At 41.9% G+C, this 21,929-nt stretch overlaps 1 protein-coding gene across 1 annotated transcript in view; it reads left to right on the forward strand.

The window, feature by feature from the left end:
* Positions 1–21,929, forward strand: part of nphp4 (nephronophthisis 4) — a 195,970-nt gene that overhangs the window by 154,219 nt on the left and 19,822 nt on the right. Inside the window, exons 18-20 of the mRNA XM_080470227.1 lie at positions 6,867–7,004; positions 12,162–12,355; positions 13,603–13,826. Coding sequence (XP_080326353.1) covers positions 6,867–7,004; positions 12,162–12,355; positions 13,603–13,826 — 556 coding nt within the window. The remainder of the gene's footprint in view (positions 1–6,866; positions 7,005–12,161; positions 12,356–13,602; positions 13,827–21,929) is intronic.

Raw genomic sequence — 21,929 nt, forward strand, 5'->3', positions numbered from 1 at the left:
AACAAGTTGTCAGTCAGTCACTTTGAGAACACAGAGAGAAAACACACTCACAATTTTACCTTCAGGAAATTAGGAGGCATCAATTCATGTTTTTGGACTGTTTCTGGCAATAATGCGAACCACCACACCACAGAGTAGCCTTCTCTCCACCATATACATAATTTTTTTATTTTGTTTATTTTGTTTTGTTCACTATCTTCTAAGGTACTATTTTCTATATAGATAAATAAGAAGGAACAAACAAACCAACTGCCAACTAATTATAGACACTTGTGGGGTTTGGTCCGGCTATGATAATAACATCAAGCAAGTTTCTTCCATGGGGACCAACCATGTTTCGAAACTCCTCACCCTCATGTATTGTGTGAGCAGCGTTGCACCTCTTCAATGCAGGGGGTTGGGCCTGCTGTAGGCCTCCCGAGGAAGGCTTTGGGGTAGGGCCAGGCACTTGTTGGTGAACAACATCCACAAGCCCCCAGGGATCTGTCCTGGGGAGACTAGACTAGACAGGTTTCACAAGGATTGCTTTTTTTCTTAAAAGGACGTTTCTGGAATGTGTTAGTCTGGGTGTTTATTCAGAATTTGATCGTCTTGGGAAAGATCCGTCAAGGTGAAAATGGAGCTGAGTTGTAAGGGTAAGCTCCCTGGTCACCTGTTGATCTACATACCAACCCTCACCTATGGCCATGAACTTTGACCCAGGGTATCAGATTCAAGGGACTGAAATTTGTTTTCTCTTTATTAAAGTGAATCAAAGTACAGCTATCACTCCTCAACTTTGTGGGGAACCAGTTGAGCTGGATCTGGCTTCAGATTGGGATGCCCCCTGATCGACTCCATTTGGAAATGTTCCAGTCACAGGCACTGTCCACCACTTCAGGTCAGCCCAAGATGGGAGAGGTGATATATCTAGGTCAGTGTTAGAGCAGTTTGCAGTCTCCCCGGAAGAGCAAGAGGAAGTTGTATGGACTTTGATGTCTGAGCCCTTTTTATGTCTATATTGCCACCATCAATATGGATTAAGCAAGAATTAGGAAGGATGAACAGCATCTAACAACCACAAATTACAGACAGGTAGGTCGAAGGGAAGAAACCAAGTTTGTGAGATTAAGAGGCCAATTACAAGGGGATACACTTGAAGGCCTCATGAACCAAGGCAAACTACCATACATCAGCATGTCTACCAAAATGTAATCCAATCAGGTAGCAGATTTACATCACTACCTTCTCATGGAATCAATGAAACTGTGCCAGAATAATACTAAACACAGCTGTGTACTCATTTTTAAAGCACAGAGGAAAAACACATTTTCTATTGATCAAACACGTTTTCACCACCATTTTGTTCCTGAACAATTTTCTAATGTGGAGCATTGCACCTGCCACTTGCTGGCTAAGAGAAGGTAAAGGCTGCAAATCAATTAACCAAACAATGAGGTAAAATTGGTTCCACATCTCTTACAGCTGAAGAGAACTGCATTCTCAAAGTAGCTTTTTAATACATTGTTATGGTGGCGCAGCGGTTGGCGCTCTCGCCTCACTGCGAGAATGTCATGGGTTCAAATATAGGGCCTTTCTGTGTGCAGTTTGCATGTTCTCCCTGTGTGTGTGTGTGGGTTTGCTCCGGGTACTCCGGTGTCCCCCACAGTCCCAAAAACATGCACCGGGGGTCCCTGAGCAAGACCCTCGACCCCCCCCAGCTCTCCAGGACACACTTGAAAAAGAGATTAATAATCTCAATGTGGTTCTTCTGGCAAAATAAAATTAATTAAATAATTGGGATAAGAACACCATAAATGCTACAAATTGGCACCTCTATTGGCTGAAAATCATTTTAAATTACATATATCTTTGTCATATACCAGAGCCAAGGCTAATGCAGTTTAAATAATAGCCTTTGATGTTCCAGCTCTATCGTACACACATATTGTTTGGAGTTAAGCTTCATAAAAAAGGTGATATTGTCTGCATTGCCAAAAAGTTAAGACACTGAGCGCTTTTAATATCCAATTTGGAAGCATGTTGGTAATGTCTGCCAGCAGTGAAAAGGCCCATATGTGATAGAAGGAAAAGCCTATTGATATAAAGTGGTTTTGCTGACTGAGTTGTGGCTATATCCTTTCTTTCCAACTCTCACTTTCTCTTGCTGTCCCTCAGAACCCCCCCCCCCCCCCCCCCCCCCCCCCCCCCCCCCCCACACACACACACACAGTAAACAAACACAGTCACGCATAAACAGAAAGCATGTATCTGCTTCAGCACTGTTGAGAAGACAGATTAGAACCTTCTCCAGACCTCACAGTGCTCCTCATCTGCAGCTGCCCGATAAGCCTCAGAGAGACTGACTGTTGCAGCAGGGGAAGGGGAGAGAGAATTGTGTCTGAAGCTGTCACAACTGGAACAAAATATCAGAGAGATTTACCTCACAATTAGTTGAGCTATAGGGTACTCCCACCATGGGCGTGCAAACCGTACGTCTCACTCATTAAAGGCTCGGGCTGCCGGCACATTAAGGCTCCACTTTATCAGCATTGCGCTCAGCCTTGAGGTGAGAGAGAATCTGCTTATTCTGAAAGGTCAGTGGCCTGGAACGGGCAGGCAGGAGAAATCGAATATTGCGGACTACTTTGAAAACCCCTCGGTGCTTGCTCTCATTTGTTCTGGGGGCCCGTAAATCAGTGGTTTGTTGTGGCCTTAACCTCGAGAACTGCCAGCAGAGCAAAGAGGGCGTGCAGGTGGGGTGGTGCCGAGTAGCATTATTGTCATGCAACAGCAAGAGGCAGTCAATAAATTTGATAGAGTTTAGCCCTCTGGCACTTTGTTCACAATTACTCTCCTTCACACAGACAATGCCGAGCAGCAAACGCTGTACATCTGCAACACAACCCCTGAGTGTAAACTTACATTTCAGTGAGGAGCCTCAACAGCTTTGTTTTGAAGCATGACTCAACAGTTAGGGACAGATAATGTGACCAAGAGGAAGACGTCCACATCAACCTAAATAAGCAGTGAAGTGGGTGTTATCTGACAAGCCCCATGATGGTTCTAGCGATTAGCCGATTAATTAAAATGATTGAATGATTAAATCAGAGGGTCATAATTGGGTTCATCATTAGTCCATTTGTTTTATCATAGGCACGTAAGCACTGGGTGTTCGTCTTATCACATCCTTGCAGACTTATTGTGTAATTCTATCCGTCATCAAAGCATTCCTCGACAGAAAAAGATAGCAAGCTGAAAGGCCCATTATGAGTTGTTGGGAATGGTATCTCTACGGCTTCATTATCGATCGGAGATGTTTATGCTTCCCGCTGGAGTCACGTCTTTCCTGTAATATTTGGGAAATATAACTCTAACAAATACATTCGCCTGATTTGTGTGGCCGGGGGAAGGTTGATGGATGACGAGGGGAATGCATCGGGACGGCAGGCACCTCACCCATTAATCTGCAGAGCCGCGCTGTCTGTGTCTGTTTGCATGGCAACACCGGCTCCCCATTACTCATTTAGCTGCCGCCCATTATCAGTTTGTTGATGAAGGAGTTTGCCTCTAAAGGATTTGGAGGGTACTTTTGGCTCCCCTTCGGAAAACTCCTACGAGCTAACCGAGGTGTCAGCTCTGGGCAGTAAAGCCACTTAATTGCTGCACTCACTATATCTCTTATGAAAGCATCCTGAATTAGCTTTCCCGCAACCTCTCGGAAAAACGCTAAAAGTTCTTATGTTGCAATTAAGCACCTCATTCATGTTGCTATCTGAAGCCTGGAAGCAGAGGGGAGCGATGGGAGCGTGGTGTCAAAGTGGACCATATTTTAGTTTAACTCGCTCCTTTAGTCGGCTATTAAAAATGTTATCTAACTCATTGGAAGAGGGACCTCACCTAAAAATACCCCAAACCCAATCACACACAGATAATTTGGTTATACCACAAGCTGAACACCTTCTGGGTAAAAGCATTTGAAGGTCGGAAAGAGATCTTGCAACACATTATTCCTTAGTACGCCTTGGAAACGAGGGATGGGAAATACTTGTTATTAATACTCACTGCAATATCAAAGTGTTTGAAACGTGAATGGTTATAATCAGATTGTCGTTCATCTAAATTATATATTAGATGCCTATGGCCGAGTCCTGTTAATGCATCTGTTAATACAGTGAGGAGCTCAGTGCCAGATTACAAAAATATCACTGAATATGTCTGTGCATCTACTTTGTGTTTGTTTGTGGAATATATTATACAGCTAGCAAACATTTTGTCCTCGGAGTTGATGTGTTTGGCCAAGGGAAAATGAGCTGGCATTAGAATAAGACAGGGACCAAACTGTGTTGAAGAAACATTTGGCCTGGACTGTTTTTTTTTTATTTTTTTTTATTATTTTATTTATAGCTTTTTTGTACAATACAAAACAAAAACACACACAGATTGACAAGACGAGAATACCCAGGGAACAGTATTACACATAGTATTGAGAGGCAAGGGGTGTACAGGTAGATGTCCAAAGATGCCAATGGCCTGCAAAAAGGAACATAATCCCCTGCATGAAAGAAAAAAAACAAAAAATCTGTCCTTCTCTTAAAAACAGTCCTGGGGAGAAAACAAACAATAAAACAACACAAAACAAAACACACATGGGTGGGAGTCAGGCCTGGACTGTTTTGACAGAAAAAGGAAGACCTATATAGTGTCATGCATCTGGTCAAAATTGCATTTTGTGTACACAACGTCCCTGTTTCTAATGTGGTGCGTACATGACTTCTTGAACTAAACTGTTAATACTTTTTCCTTCATCATTGTATTTTGTGCTTTTGACAAATACAGAATGAGCGTGTGTTGCATTTTTTCATTTACTTACCTGGTATATAAAGTGTGCCGTATTGATTTTGTGCCCTGCGTTTTCCACTCCGTATGGTATTATATCATATGTGTCAAATTTAGAATAGAAAATAACTTTTAAAACAGATATACTTCAAACAAGGCAATCGAACTGTGGTATTTATAAATGTTCTCATGCAGAGAGTAGCTTACTGGCGTTTTAAGAGCAACTGGAAGCCTCTATGTGTTGCACCTCCATTACGGGGTATTTTGTTTGCAAAGCACCGTTTAGAAGCATAAACAAGCCTCTCCTGGAGCTGCTGTACTGTAAGGCCTCTGAACAGGATGAATTAATGTTAGAACAAAGGGTAATATCAAATCTCACTCAATGTCTTTGTACAAGTGCAACCCAAGAGGATTACTTAACCTTCAAAAGAAGGGGGAAATTATGACTTTTACATTCAGGAACATAAAGGGAAGACAAATAATGCAGAATGCTGTAGGGAGCCCTTTTGAGAAAAGGCAGGATTTTTCTACATAAACCTTAAATGTGCACTTGTTCTTTTCAGTGTAATGCACATAAAGCTTCTGTAGCCGAAGTATTCGTATCCCTAAACAATACTAATGGCTTGTTGCAGGTTATATTTAACTGCTTTGCATTGAAGTATCTCCCTACATCTCTGTCACCCAGACCCAGCACACAGGCACTGTGACAGAGGCCAACGCTGCCCATCAATCAGCGTGACTCATCACGTTGCCAGCTCTCTGTGCCCGGGCCTTCCTGGCAATTTCAGGCTGCTAATTAACCGCTGTAGGCTTGTCTTCACGTATTGATCCTGCTTCGGTGTTTTTAGCTCGTGTTTACCTTGGAATATGTCCACGTTGGCGCCGTCTACAATGAAAATGCATCGTTTCACATGTGGCTTCAAAAAGAACTTCTGGCCTGGACCTTTTCTGGGGGTACGAACTCGCCAGATTTACTTCAGATCCCGGTTTGGCTTGCAACTTCAAGAAGTGGCAAACGCCCTCGCATGAGGCCACTGCTGGAACTACACAGATTTGGTTTGTTACTAAAATAGCTGCTGTCCTTTGACAGTGTCATGATCCTGAGCCTGATGCTGAGATAAAATGTGCATTGTGTGGGATCAAACATCACAATCCGAAATCATATTTCTTAATGAAACTGCAGCAGGAGAGCCGCTCTCAGGCTTTACTGGCTTGTTTGAATTTTAAGATGTAGCTTATTGGAAAAAGGAAGGATTCCCACAGTGATCAAAACAATACACTGAGAATCAATTGAAAAAAAAACAATACGTTTATATGCAGAATTGATCCATTCATCCATCTTCTACAGTATGCACACTTTATCCAGGACCCAGCAACAGACATTGGGCAAAAGGCAGGATACTCTGTTTTGTTCGGAATCACCCAGTGACCTGGCTCATGAGCGTCTTGTATCAAGAAACTGTTGAGACTCCAAATACTTACGAACACTGATTGAGTTTAATCATAGGTTTTTTACACTTTTTATACTGCTGATTTGTCTGCTTTCTTTAATCAAAGGCGGTTGGTTTTTAAGTTTTTCGTCTTCGGGAGGATTTGCTTTTTCCACATGTAAGCCCTTACTAATAATATGAAGCGGTCCAATAAAGTGAGTTTCCATTTATTCAAGATCACCTGGCAAACCAATCAACTATGCTGCCTGGGATGTTATTTGATTAAATGTGTACAAGACATCGAAAAAAGAAGCAAAAAAAAAGTTAGTCACGGAGATTCCATTGAAGTCTCACTAATGTAATAACCTATCTTTATGAAAGAAAAGTAATAACTTTCACAGTGTGCAGCTGCCACCGCAACCTTGATTTAAATCATTGCAGCTACGACTCACTTCTCCTTTAGGTGGTGCACGCCAGCACTATTTTAGGAGAATCCAGTTCACAGGAAGTAAATAGGTGTGTTGGTTTGTGCGTAGTGTTTTATGATGTGTTTCACATGTGTTTGCTGTGTTATCACATTCCAAATCTCACACTAAATGCCTTATCTCTCTCCTACAGGGTGCTCAGTCGAGCCTGGGAAGCGAGGGAGGGCAGCAGACATGCTCCCATCTCATTCCCACATCATCACACCTCGGGAAATCACCAGTGGCTTCAGAGGAGGAAGCCTCTCTTCCAGGAACATCCTCCATCTCAACGGCAAGCGCTCTAATCGGCACCCCGCTGAGTTTCCTGTCCCTGTTTATGCCGCAACGCGTTCATTCACATTACGTTTGTTAACTGTGCACTTCATGTATTTCTCCACTCAAGTTTCAGCATACATCGAAGCACGCGCGTGTGTGTGTGTGTGTGTGTGTGTGTGTGTGTGTGTGTGTGTGTGTGTGTGTGTGTGTGTGTGTGTGTGTGTGTGTGTGTGTGTGTGTGTGTGTGTGTGTGTGTGTGTGTGTGTGTGTGTGTGTGTGTGTGTGTGTGTGTGTGTGTGTGTGTGTGTGTGTGTGCATCCAACAGCACGGAGTGATTAGTGGCTTTCATTTGGGTGGTGACCGAGCTCCTGCCTCAATCACCTCAACCAGATCCATTTCACATTCTGTCTGTTGGCTGCACCACTGAACCACTCAATTTTCAACCTAATTGAGCTTGCACAAGATTCTCTGGTGGCTAGCCACAGCTCTGTTTGTATTCACACACACACACACACACACACACACACACACACACACACACACACACACACACACACACACACACACACACACACACACACACACACACACACACACACACACACACACACACACACACACACACCCACACACACACAGATGAGGGGAAACCAATTTTTTCCTCAATTAGACAAGCCATCACCAGTCAACTGGTTTGCCATTCCTAAAATTGCCCTTAAACGTGGACTATGACTGACCCCCCCCCCCCCCCCCCCCCCCCCCCCCACACACACACACACGCACACACACACACACACACATCAGGCATGAGATAAAAACTGCTTTGAGAAGTACCAAGCAGGTCTGACATACATGACAACGTTTTGAAAGGCTTCATGATTTTTCCAGATATTTGTTTTCAGCACACTCATACACTCTTGCACGGTGGAACAAACATGCACTATAATGTAAATGCCGTGTTTACAAATGGATTCATGGAACCGTTCGTCGCGCATGTATTCCACAAACTGTTCTAATCATTTATTCACAGCTCATAGTTCCTGTGCAAACACGGTCTGTTCACTGTTTGCTCTGTTTCTTACCTGTCTACCCCTCCATCAGCCAGCACCACTACTTACATCTCTCTTCCACACTGAGCACTTCCCTTTCTCCGCTCCACCTTTCTGTGCCATTTTAAACATACAATGGGCCCTAATTGCTTTCCCTGGAGTCCAGTCTCAGTATGCAACACCAAACAGAGCAGCCTTACTGTGTGTGCGCGTGTGTGTGTGCGCGCGTGTGTGTGTGCGTGTGTGTGTGTGCAGGTTGTGTTTCACACTCCTGTCCCACTTTTCCTTGCCCGTAGCTCTGAAGAATACAGTGCAGTCAGACAGTATCAGGTTTTGTGACTGGCAGTGAACCTGATGCTTTGATAATGAGGTTTGGGATGAAATAAGTCCAGCGATAAAGAAGAAATGCAGGCAGGGAAAAAGAAAAAGGGAACAAATATCAACGAGTTTGGTTATAAGCACAAAGACGCAAGACTGTCCTCCTCTGGGTAAAATCCAAACAGGATGATTTACCTCAGTGAATAAAATATACTACAAAGAGCTTTTTTCACTGAGAACAATGGTTTCATGGGGTCTGGGATCCGATTATGTGGGAGGTAACATGTTTCTACATTTGAATGCAAAAATGTCAAATGTAAAAATCATGTGAAGAGATTTTTTTTTTTTAAGAATCTAAGAACATACTTGATAAACTACCCAATATTCTTCATTTAGAGAGTCTTACATAAAAAAGTGCTTGTGTCCACATGTGTTGATCTGAAATTAAAGAGGTGGATTTATCCTTTCTAATCAGTCAGATGTTTAGGTAAACACTTTTTTTATACAACAAAATACAATACAAAGTGCTTCACTAAAAGTGTGCACTAAACAGCAAGCAATAAATACTTAAATAAGTTAAGATACAATAAATAAAGCAAATGCAGCTGGAGAATCTAGTTGTTTAAACTGAAGTGGTAGCTTACAGATATACTTAAATAGATACAAATTAAAACCATTAGATTAAAGCCCAAAAAATATTCATTTTAATTTAAAACCAGGTCAAAGAGAATGTTTTCAGTTTGCTATCAGACATAGTGAGGGAAAAAGCAGATTGTCAAATAGAGCTTTGAACAGCCTATAAAGACAGACACCTTGACAACCAGAGCTGCCCTGACACTACATAAGTCAAACCAAGATATGCTCTCTCTCTCTCTCTCTCTCTCTCTCTCTCTCTCTCTCTCTCTGCTGTTAGGTTTTCTTTGTTTTTTTTTTTTTTAAATAATTAATCTGGACAAAAAAGATTAAAAAACAAACAAACTGCTAAGCATATTGAAGTAGTTTTCAATTTGTTATCTTCGCCTGAAAATTGTAAGTACACAAGAACTTCACATCTGAGTAGAAGAATATTTGACATTAAAATATATCATGGTAGAAATTACTCATGTTATCTTTCTCCCTGTAAATCAGAAAAACAAAATATTACAATTTCTGGTTCTCCTTTAGTTTTATTCATTCGAATCAATACACTCCCTCTAAGATGTTTGCATTGTTAAAAGAAAACGTGATAATTGGAGCTTTCAAATCAGACAGTGTGGTGGCAGATTTGCTCTCTGTCTTCTGGTAAATTATCATAATATTGCTTCTTTGTTGGGGCAATGAGATCATTTTCAAGGTTCTGCTTCATAGTGGAAATGTCTGTTTGTGTTGCACAGTGTGTGAAATAGTTTGTGTTTGACCGAAAAACTGCAATTTCATTTCAACTACCAGTCAGTCGTCTTAATGTCTTAATGTCTTCCATTACTCCAGTACTTGACTCGGTGGAGTACCTGTACTTTACCTAAATATGTATTTTCTGATTACTTTTTTCTTTCAATCATTAAATTTAAACACACATATCTGTACTTTCTACATTCTTCAACTTGGCTCATTACTTGTTTTAACCTCTATGAGGATAATTCAGCCAAGTTATCAGCAGTTAGTTATAAAAACTGGAAAAAAAAAAAAAAGTTCTTCCTCAAAACTGTTTTACCAAGGGTTCTATTTCATTGGTAAAGATTAAACTGGTGTATCCATAATAATGATAATAATAATGATGATGATAAACATAATAATAGATCAAACTTATACAGCGTTTTTTACACTCAGACGCTTTACATAGCAAAAACAAAAATAACAATGAAGATAAAATAAGAGATTAGGGAAAAGCAAGTTGGTGCAGGTGGGTTTTGAGGAGTGATTTGAAGTTTAGTAATGAGTCCGTGTTCCTGATGAGTTGAGGGAGTGAGTTCCAGAGGGCAGGGGCGGCGGCAGTGAAGGCTCGGTCCCCGAAGGTCCGGTGTCGGCAAAGCGGAGACGGCAGGCGGGATGGTGTTGTTGCAGGAGGTCAGTGAGGTAGAGAGGGGAAAGGTTATTGAGGGACTTATAGGTGAGGAGGAGGAGGAGGAGGAGGAGGAGGAGCTTGCAATTGATGCGATATTGCACTGGGAGCCAGTGGAGGTGTTGGAGGATGGGAGTGACGTGTTCTCTGGACCGGGTGTGAGTGAGGAGGTGGGCAGCGGAGTTCTGGATGTATTGTAGTTTTATAAATGAGTGTTGTGGAGTCCATAAAAAAGGCTATTGCAATAATCGAGTCTGGAGGAGATGAAGGGGTGGATGAGTATTTTGGCTGTGGTCTGGAGAGGAAGAGAGATGGAGGCGGGCGATATTCCGGAGGTGGAAGAAGAATGTTTTAGGAATATGGTTGATGTGAAATTGAAATGAGAGGGAGGAGTCCATTATGATGCCGAGTGTATGATCCATATCGACAAACATAGTAATAGTTAGTCCCGGTATGTGAAAAATTGCAACTAGTTACATGTAATTAGACTTTTCCAACCACTATTGACATTAAGCCGATATCCAATCATGAGTCGCATATCCATGCAGAGCAAGTGCCAGTCAATGTTACTTTTCAGTGTTCTGGCTTCAAATGGAAAATTACAATCAAACTGATACAAAATCAACATTTTAAAAGCAGTCATATGACTCCAAAATTGTTAAGATAAGTATTGTATAAGACCTTTAACTTCAGCTCATGGCAGAGTTAGAATTTCAGCCTATACTGTAATCAGCCTCAAGGAAGAAATCAAGGTGTTTAGTTTTCACTTTTTTTGAGCTTCTACCTTTATAATATAGACAAATAGGTTGTGATTTGTGCTGTTTAATGTCAGTACTAAAGTAGCGAGAGACCGTGACTCTACAAACAGGGCAAACCCAAAATAAAGTAGGATACCAGATGAGCCAACACTTATGCAGCCTCAGCAAATCCAAAACGAATACAGAAACATTTCAAGTTGTACAGAACTGGTTCACGACACAGAAATATGTTGAACATGCCAAGCATTAGTGGAATAATGTCTGGTGTATTGTAGATATCGTAGGCAATGTTCCAGACAGGCATTTTTACATAAGCATCGCATCTTTTTTTTCTCTCTTATCCCATCCTTTCTTTCCCCTCTACTGTCCTTGATAAACTATTCAGTTACTTTTCTTCTCCACAGTGTGCTGCTCTTTTCCATTTGGAACCGCTTTTAGTCAGTCTGAGTCTGTTTTGCAGCACGTCTGCCGTCACACGGCGGCAAACTGAGCGAGGGAGGAGTGAAGCTGTTTTTAGATGGCAAAATATGTTTGAGACAGCTTTGAGTTTTAAGTTTGTTCATGTCTGAGTGTTGTTCAAAGTGCAGGATTAGTCCAAATCGCTTGTCAGCACTCTTTAAAGAACATGGCTAATTTGCATGATCCATTTCAAATAAGAATGGATTATTTGGCGATGAGTCAAATATTTTAATGAGGTATTTTGGTGCGTGAAGAGGAAAAATGATGGTGGAGGTGATAAATATTATGTGACGGGGGAGAGAGGGAGTCTTTCCAGCTGTGGGGCTTTGGGGCTTTGGGCCCAGTTGAAGTGGTGCCAGTGGTTTAACTGGACAGTTGTCCGTGAACAAGCTGTTGTTTCTTGTTCTCCAACAATACTTTAATTCGTCAGCGCCTCTCTCCCTGGGACATTTGGAGGGATTTTTAAAACATATGGTCAAAATGGCAAAGAGATTAGAATCCACTCTGTTCAGTGAATGTATTCATGATTGCAGCCTGTTTCTACTTCGCAGCGAGGAACACCGCACGAGCAGACAGACTGGAGAAGGATGGGGATCGGGCGCCATTGTTCGGACGCGGAATCAGAGCTGACACCGTCGCGCCTGAAGAGCGCAACCTAAACGAGGCCGACGGGGTTCGCCGGAAGCTCAGCCGCATGGCCGTCGTGCATCAGCGGGAGGGCAATACGGACCCTAAAGCAGCGAAGGTGACGGAGAGGTCGAACATTATACTCAAGCCATCGGCGAGCCAGAAATAGCCGCTCGCGTGTCAAACCGAGGCAGAGATTCCTGTCCCCGTCAGCCGTCCTCGTCTCAGACTGACAACAGACGCGGAGCCGTAGCTTTTGTTCTCACTCTGAAGGCTGTCTCGAGGTGTGGCGTTTCTCTGTAATCATATTTCATGTGTCAACGCGCCTCTCGTCCCTCTGTGTGGCTTTTTTGTGACTCTACATGAAGGTATTAATTGTTCTTCCACCCAAAGGCACATCTTGTGCTTTCACCCATGGGTGCACATGCTAAATGTGATTCTCGCTGTGGCGCATATCTTCCTTGCACATTTTACACCTTGCCTTCCCTAATACGACCTGTGTTTTAGTTGTTTCACACCTCTGGAGCAGCCAGCGTTATGAGGAATATAGCTTAGGCCGGGAAGAAGATCTTTAGAGTTGCTTTGCAATTCAATTCGGATTTGACTTTTCTGGGCTGATAACCATGACTTAATTTCAACCGGCTTTACACACAGAGTAATTCCAGGGTGCCAGACCAGTGAAAATGCTCAGCATTATATTTTGCTCATACACTTACCTTTACAGTATTGATTTTTAAGCTGAGTTTGTTTAATTTACTGTTAAAACACGTGTTCCACGGCACCATGTGGTTCATCAGACTATGATATCAGAAGGTATTAGAAGGCCATACATGGTGGTGATATGCAGGATGTTGTCCTTGAATGATACTTAAAGTCGATCTTAAACATGGATTGCACCCATTTTTTCCAGACTGCTTGGTGAGCTGCAGGATTTTAATACACCTGTAATGATCACTCTACTGACGGAAAGTGTGCAACATCCAGCCTACTTTCAAGCCTGTATTGAAACAACATGCTTCATCCATAATGTGTCATCAAAATGCAGGCAGCTCAGTGTTTTTGTATAAAATGCCTTAAAATAGTCACTAAAATGTCATGGAGGAAATTTCAGTCGACTGCAATCTGGAAGTCATATTTTTCAAAATAACAGGGTGCTCCTCAGAGTCATTAATTAAAGAGTGTCCGGCGGATTGAAACCGAAATAAAACTGACCTGACATTTTCACATCACAATCAAAATACTTTAATAATTCAATTTAAATAACCTTTGATTACATTTGGACGCTGTGTGCGATTGGTTTAATCTGATTAGTTGCCTTGATGGAACTTTTCTCATCATCTGTGTTTTTTGTTGTTTTGATTTTAGAATCGGATCAAAGAAGCACAGCAGGCCAAAGAGCTTCATCAATTCGAACCCTGTGATGAACACAGCAAGGCAGAGGGCATCGCCAACATGCTGAGCCGGGCCATCACCACCCAGCACCTGCTCTACGCCAGCCTCGGCTCCGCTGAATACTTGGAGTTTGTCCTCAAAAATCCCTTCAATGTACCTCAGACTGTCACCATCCACAGCGACGACCCCGAGCTCGGGTAAGACTCGGCGAGGCCGTCTCAGGCTGCCGCCCACCCCGCCAGCTGTTTATTTAGCATAATTACACTCACCACTGACAGAGACGAGATCTGATAAAAAAAAAAAAAAAACCAGCACGCGCTTGTTAATGCTGTGTTTCGTCTTTAAATCTGGAGGGATTTTACAACTTTAAAGGTGAGTCTAACATACCAACTGTGAGCATGTGTTTCTGCACTGTGTGTTTGCTGTTATCAGACCGTAACAAGCCTCGCTCCGTCGTGAAGCCGCGTTCACACGTTCCCGATTTGTTTCTGAGCTCGAGAGAGAGCTCACAACCTATTTTCGTCCCTGTTCAGGAAATAATGTTGTGTCTTCACACTTGACCCGCCCCGATGTGCGACACATCCGATCCGGCACTTGGCTCTTTGAAGTGACAGTTAGCCTGGCTGTCGTTCCCTCAAACCTCTCACTACAGGTTTTGTCATCGAGTGTTGCCTGTAATAGCTTGTGAAGACAAAAGACCAAGCAGCCAAAAGCATTAATGAAACATTTTTCAGGGTATCATTAATCATTAACACGGAGAGAGACGAAAAAGAGGCCCTCTGCACCTCTGTCAGGAATCTTTATGTCTGACTTTATTGTGGATGCTCTCAGTAACAAGCATTACTAACATTAGATTATCACATCAATTGAACTCGTCCTTGTTGTTTTTTTACATGTTATATTGGACTTTAGATTCAAAGGGTGGTATATAAAATTTAATAGACGGAACTCAATATATGTATTAATTTAAAAAAAAATCTAAATTACCAAAAAATTATGAATACTCTCAATTACACTATCTTGCTTGAGGAGTTCAGTGCCATATGGAAAAATCCTAATCTGGATGGTGTTGGTAACACGTTAGAGCAGACACACACACACACACACACAGACACACCGTGTGCGTGTCAGACGTACGTCATTCAACTTTGCAGCGGCACCTCACCCAGAAGTTTGCAGTTCTTTGCAAAAATAGACACAACACATCTGCTGGTGGTCCGGTTGACTGACATCACTGTAACAGTACTTCATAACTGACATAATCTGTCACTGCAGTTTCAAAATGGAGCATATCTGGATGTGTCACAGACATGAGAACGTTCAGTCTCGGTTCAAACAAAAAGATTTTCAGCGTTTTTCAAATGAAAAAGTAGAAGCTGCATTGAGACAGCAGGCTCAGATGAGAAACTCGGTGTAAGCTGTAATTATGTTATGTCAGATTGTTACTTAACTGGACCGGAGGTGAAGGCCAGCCATTTTCCACTGTGCTCCCTCTTTCATACTTGTTGCAAAGGGAGAGATAAATCAGAAACACACACACACACACACACACACACACACACACACACACACACACACACACACACACACACACACACACACACACACACACACACACACACACACACACACACACACACACACACACACACACACACACACACACACACAGAGTTATGTCACTGCACATTATGGGCACAAAACATGAACTTACTTTCACGACCTGTCTGTCGGTGTAGAAAGAAGGTCACTCAGACACACGGCTGTGTTTTCAGTATTTCGAAACAGCGTGATGTGGGTGGTTGTCCAACGAGAGGACGTACTATTTGTGGGTAATTTGGGGTGCCAAATACCAATATAGGAAAAGCGCAAAGTAAAGTTGATTTGTTTTTAAGTGCTTGGACTTACCATGACAGACTGACTAGCGAGAAATTGCACACGATTTGTGGTTTTACGGTGTGATTTGTTCTCAATTGCTCCTAGAAATTGATTGACAGATAAATTTTTTAGTTGATGTAGTGAAGCTCTTGTTCCGCTCACGTAAAAATTCATTATTTATACATTTGATGCATGGTATCCCTCTGCTCACTTAGAAATTTCACATTTCTATTTTAATTTCTTCAAACTAGAAGCATAGAACAAATCCGTTGTTTGTGAAGGTACCCGGAACAGCGTCAGGCGGGTGTCCTCTCACGAGGGGACGTATTATTAGTAGGTGATTTGGGACGCCAAATACCTTTCAGGAAAAGTGCAGAGTAAAGTTTGTCCTAAGGATCTATATGTAGTCCGTAAGTGGTATGATCAGTGGTTGTGGGTAAAATACTTACAAATCTAGAGAACAAGATTCTTCATTGCCTGCTTTAATGTATTTATTTTATTTCTTTTAAAGCTTTAATGTATTTATTTTATTAGTATATTTCTTTTTTTTTTCTTTGTAAAGCACTGTGAATTGCCTCATGTTTGAATGGTGCTCTATAAATAAATCTACCATGCCTTGCCTTACATTACTTTTCCTCACTCTTAGTCCAGGCTTCATTTAACTCCTATCTTAATCCATCCAGAAAACCTGTTAGTGCCTCACAGTTTGATAATTACGAGTTGGAAAATCATTTTTTTGTGCAAATAACATTGGCGTTTTCGCAGATTTCGGTCCCCCACCTAAAATACATGCGAGTCACTGCGGTTAAGTGAGCCAGATTGTTTTTAAGGTGCAACTACAATCCAGATCTTTTTTGCAGGAGACATTTCAACTTGTTTCATGAACAAATGTATATTTAATTAAACTAATGGCAGTGTTGCAGTAAAACAAGAAGGTGTGACCAACCATGCGCTTTCCCATCATCCAGAAACACAAGTAATTTCATTGTTTACCCCTGGTTTTCCTCCTGTGACATGTCGAATAGGACACGACGGCTGTCAAACCATCAGCCATGGCCATTGAATCTCACCGGACTGATTGAAAGTTAAACGTGGCTCTTCAGGAACACACACGATTAACCGGAGACCACAAGTATTTCTGTGCCGTGTGTCACCTGCATGGTTCGCTTGCAGTTGCAGGTGCAAATGAATAAAATCTTCCTCGTGGACACCAGGGAGCACCTTTGCAATGCTCTAATAATGAGAATTGAAAGTAAGGGCCTCCCGGGTTTAAAAAAAACAATGCTCTCTGTAATGAAACTCCAAGCAGCCGCAGAAAAACATTAAAGTGCTTGTTTATGTAGTATGTATTTGAAGAGGAGCTCATCAGGATGCTCATGCACAAACAAAAATATTACAAATTCAACCTGATGAAGACATTTCAGGTAATTACGATGAACTTATTACAGGAGAAATAACCTGCCTCAGCTTTACAAGGATGAATTGATAATGTCAGTGTTGTGTGAGTGTGCATTTTATTCATGCTGTGGGAGTCTGATTCACAGCTTGTTCACTGTTTTGATGTGATGCATGTGTGTGTAGGTGTGTGCTAATGTGCGTGTTTGCATGGGCTGTTTTTAGGTTTTTATTTATTTTTTATTTTTCATTTTCTGCCACGGCTTTGACATCTGTTTGGATAGGTGGGAGCACTTTTCAGTCTTGGAATCTTCCATTTTGAGATCGCATGTTCATTCTATTTGTATGCACGTGTGACATATTTTAATGTTATTCATGAGGCGCGCGTATTTTCGTCTCTTCGAGATGTCTTTATTTATTTATTTATTTTTTCCAAGGGCCTCAATCAAAGTCTCTCCTCTGAAGACATTTCACACGCTTGCATCAACACAAATAAATAGTGCAAATTGTGATGCGTTCAGGAGTGGTATCAACCACCAAGCATTATATTTGAACACGAATCACCGTCGGTTCCTGAACAAAGAAGTTCTCACCCCCTCAGTTGTCCTTGAGGTGTATGCAGGCGCGCTGCTGGTGAGATGCAAAATGCCCTCTTTTATCCACACACAGCAGCTATTAAAGCTGATTTTTCCTGGATGACCTGTTCCGGGTATCCATGCGCCGTTTGTTTCCTTCACTTAGCATCACTGTTAATCCCCCCTCCTCTCCGAATCTTTTGTTATGGATTCCGCTCATGCCGGAGCTTCGGATTAACATATATCACGTTGATCAACGAAGGCTGCAGTGCGCTGTGGATGAATCATTATGACATTAGCCTGGCCACCGGGCCGACCAGGTCTAATTGAGAGTCATCAATCGCTGCATCTGTCCTCTCGCTGGCTTAGTGGCCTGTTGGCTTATTTATTTCTTGATGAGGCGGTGTGACACTTCGCGCCAAACTGTCTGCCACCACTTCCCAGAGTCTGCAATGTGTAAATGAACAAGGAAGAAGCGTCTGCATTAGATGTGCCTCTTCTGCGGCACTGTGGCTTGAAAGGGTCAAATTCAGGCTCCACAAAGCACAGCACTGCCAAGAGCGCATATATATTTAATGACGCGCTGGTACTTTATCGTAGATTAGCAGTGCTGCCACTTTATGGGATGTAGGCTGTAATGTATATGGTTTCTGTGTTCACAGAAAAGATGAAGGAAGAAATGATTCACTTGGTTCTTTCTGTTTTATTCGTGCAGTATTAACATTTCCTCTTTAAGGATTCATCGGACTAGTTCCAGGAAAGACTAGGATTTTACAGGATTTACTTTCAATGTTTTTCTCCACTGCCATGATTGTCTGATAAATCCATTTGTTCATCTTGCTGCATACGTTCTCTTTTACAGCTTTTTTTGCTCCGCTATCACAATAAAACAATGTTTCACCCAAAAGCCGTGCAGACATTTGGCTTTTTACAATGACAAATAGTTGCTCGAAAGTAGGTTACAGCGTACAGATTGATTCTGGTGTATTACAGCACTTCTTGGTTGCACTTTGTTTTGTTTCAGTATTCAACTGCACGGAGACACGAAACACCGGAAAAAAAAAAAAAGTTGGAGTGGAAATCAGTTACGCGAAAAGAAAAGAAAAAAATCTGAAAGTTTCCTTACATTGCAGAAAAACCTCCAAAAACAAGCATTTAGACAGAAACAGAGTGGGTTGGTAGAGTTTAAGAATGGAGAAAAGACTGTTCACGCAGACTCTAAATTATAATAACTGTCATTTTGAAAGCAGTCAACCATTGACAAGGCTGCCTCTGGCCAAATAGAGGCCCTAAGCAAAGCTAATTTATGAGGCCCCGTTGGCAAACAGCCCTTAACAGACTGACATTATCAGTCTTTTGTCATCTCATTAATTGAGGATGAAGTGAACAATATGAACCAACCTCCACATGCTTATTTTGTTAACATTACACCCACTTCTGAGTGAATCTTGAGTCTTTTTTCTTTTCTTATAGTCTGCACCTGAATCCAAACACTGTTTTGGTTGCCATCTGCCTCACCTGCAACTGCTGTCCTTGACTTTCAATAGTTTAGAACCGCGGGATTTGTGGTGGATGACGGGCATCCTTTCTCATCTCGCCAACTTCACGCTCGACCGTTTGGGGAGGCGCGACATAAAAGATGGTCTGCAGGGAGCAGAAATGTGCATTTGTTCAGAAAATGATCCTCCGAGCACAATGTGAGATCCTGCACAGCAGGTGTTCTGTGTCGTGGTATACACCAGTGGTATATGTGAACTGTGGTAGCTCACTGGAAAAGTGGATACGCGGGAGCAGAGACAGAGGCAGATGATACCACAGGTGAGAAAGAGTGGCAATATGAAAACACTTTTATTAGTGGCTGCATGTAATCGACTGTATTGTCCAAAACTATTAACTATCTTCATGTTTGCATACTAATCGAAGTACTATAACTACAAAACCCATTTTGTGACTTCACGAGATACATTCTACGTTTTGAATTGTTTTAAAGAAGTAGGCATTGGACAATAAACTGAAAATTGGAATAAGGAATAAACACTTTTCTTATTTTTAAGGAAAAACTACACCTGAAACTATCTTTGCATATCCTCGTTTCTTCAGGCCGGAGGCATCTCAAAGCAAATCGAATCAGGGCACCAGGACTTGGTTATGTGTCTTGGAAGACCTGATTTCATTTGCTTTGAGATAAGCCTGAAATGTTTTTCTTTTTAATTGAATTAAAACCTATTATTGTTTATGTTCTTATCAAGATGGTATGTGTTTGTGTCTGGGCTTTTTTGCCTCAATGACCCAAAGCAGCAGGATGGATGGATGGATGGAAACTTTTTAGATAATATACTCATGCCATGTATTGTAGGTAACTTAAACAAAAAAAAAAAAAAAAAAAGGAACACTGGCCACAATTAGACAACAATCCAATTGTATTAAATCCTGGACAGAAATGCTTCCTGGGAAGAGGATGTGTTTGGTAAAAGTAATAATTATCCCACATTAGAGAACATGGCATGAGGCCATTGCCCTGCGTCACATTGCCACATTTGTCTTTGTCGGGTTTTTTTTCACCTGTTCTAAGTGTACAAAAAATAAAACCAGCCTCCTGACTTCTGCTATGCTGCAGTACGTGAACCGTACCTCAGTTAGTTTACAGGGTCACTCAGTTGTTATGTCCTTGCCAACAGTTCCTCCCGTATTTGACAAGGAGCTTTCTTGAGGACACAAACACCGCCTAGGGTCAGCTCTTTGTTCTACAGATACAAACAAGAAGAAAGTCTGACCCTCAACCAGACACCCTGCATCAGACTTTGAAGGCAGGAGTACTTAGTGGAAAGCTCGGCGCGTTACACCTTTGAAGTCTGCGCGAGTTTCAAACCCACAGGCTCATCTTGACGTGGAGGACACATTTTAGACCTGTTGCCATCCATTTTGCATGGTTACCTTTTACACTTAGCCCCAGAGAGCCCAGCGTGAGCCCAGATTGGTGGCGAACAGAGAGACAGGAGATTGTCAGACACTCTCCTCCATGCTACTGCCTCCTCTCTCATTATTTCTCTCTCATTATATGTCTTCCTCTGGATTGATTCAGTTTTTCTCTCACACAGTCCTTTTAATCATCATCTTTATTCTGTTCCCTCTTTCTTTTTACCCTATTTGTCTCAATCTGTTTGTCCCCTTTGTCTCCTACCTTGTTCTATTTCCTTCCTTTTTAAAAATGAATCGAGCGGCGGTTTTTCATGGAGACTCAGGTGAAACAGAGACACACAAACACTCTTTGTTGTCTTGATAAGCCACGGGCGAAATGTTTTATTCTGAGTGCACAGGTGGGACTCTCCAAATAAATTTCACAGAATTGGCTGTTGCATCTTTCCCTAATGTTAGCGAGGTGGGGCCCTGAAAAATTCATAAACTCTCACTCTCCTATTGAGAGAAATTCCCCTCTCCATGCCCATGGCTGGGAACCTTTGATGTTTAAAGCAGCACTTCCCTCTATGCATTTGTGCGTGAAATTTTAGTATTCAAAGGAAGAAGGAACGAGTGGAGACGAGACCTCCTTCTGTTGAAGTGTCTTATCTGCTCCTGTTCTTTTCTCACAGGAAATCCATTTGTTGGGGAGCGGAGGAGGGACTTTCACTGACCTCTGTGCGCCTTTTTCATACCTGCTGTCAGTAATTAAAAGCGGAGCATTGTGTGAGAGCAGTGTGACTGCCCGCCCGTGGGATTTAGTTCACTCCTGCTGTTGGGAATAAGTCATCTTTACATTGCTGGTAGTAGATTGTAAGAATGAGAGATCCGGATAGAATTTGTTCCTTTGAGTGTGAAAACATCAGGGGAATATTTTGTTTCCAAAGTATTTTTTTTTTCCTTCTATTTCTTGGACACATATCAAAGGCAAAAAAATGCTCACTACCTCTCGTGAAGCCTATTACTATAACAATTTCTCGCTCATTTATGTGTCCCCAAGGAATGACTGTATAAATTAGGTGGCCACCATTTGGTTTTATTACAAGCACCAGATGAGAACATTAGTATCAACTTGGCGTCAGGATGTGGACCCTCTTTTTTTTTTTTTTTTGCTCTGTGTGTCCTTACATCCACGTCTGCTTTAAAACATGTGTCATCCTCTCTTTAACGTGCACCCTTTACATTGCATCTCATGTAAGTGGATGTACATTACAGAGGAAGCTTGTTGGCCTCAAGAAAAATGGGTTTGGAGAGTTTCTTTAGGATGCTGAACCAGATGCCCATTGGTATCATTAATATTCTCATTATGAAAACAGAGGAAGCAACATCCTGTTTCCAAGGGATATAATGCTTTATGATTATTCTCAGCTCAGTCTTCTCTTGTACTCTTCTGCAAACATGGATATGTTTATGGAAATGCTGAGAGGCTCTTCTCCACCCAATTAATGCACTGATGCTAATTCTGGTGGCTGTAGAAAATCATGATGTAGCAAT

Source organism: Lipophrys pholis, assembly GCF_963383615.2.
Source record: "Lipophrys pholis genome assembly, chromosome: 8".
In the NCBI taxonomy this organism is placed as follows: Eukaryota; Metazoa; Chordata; class Actinopteri; order Blenniiformes; family Blenniidae; genus Lipophrys; species Lipophrys pholis.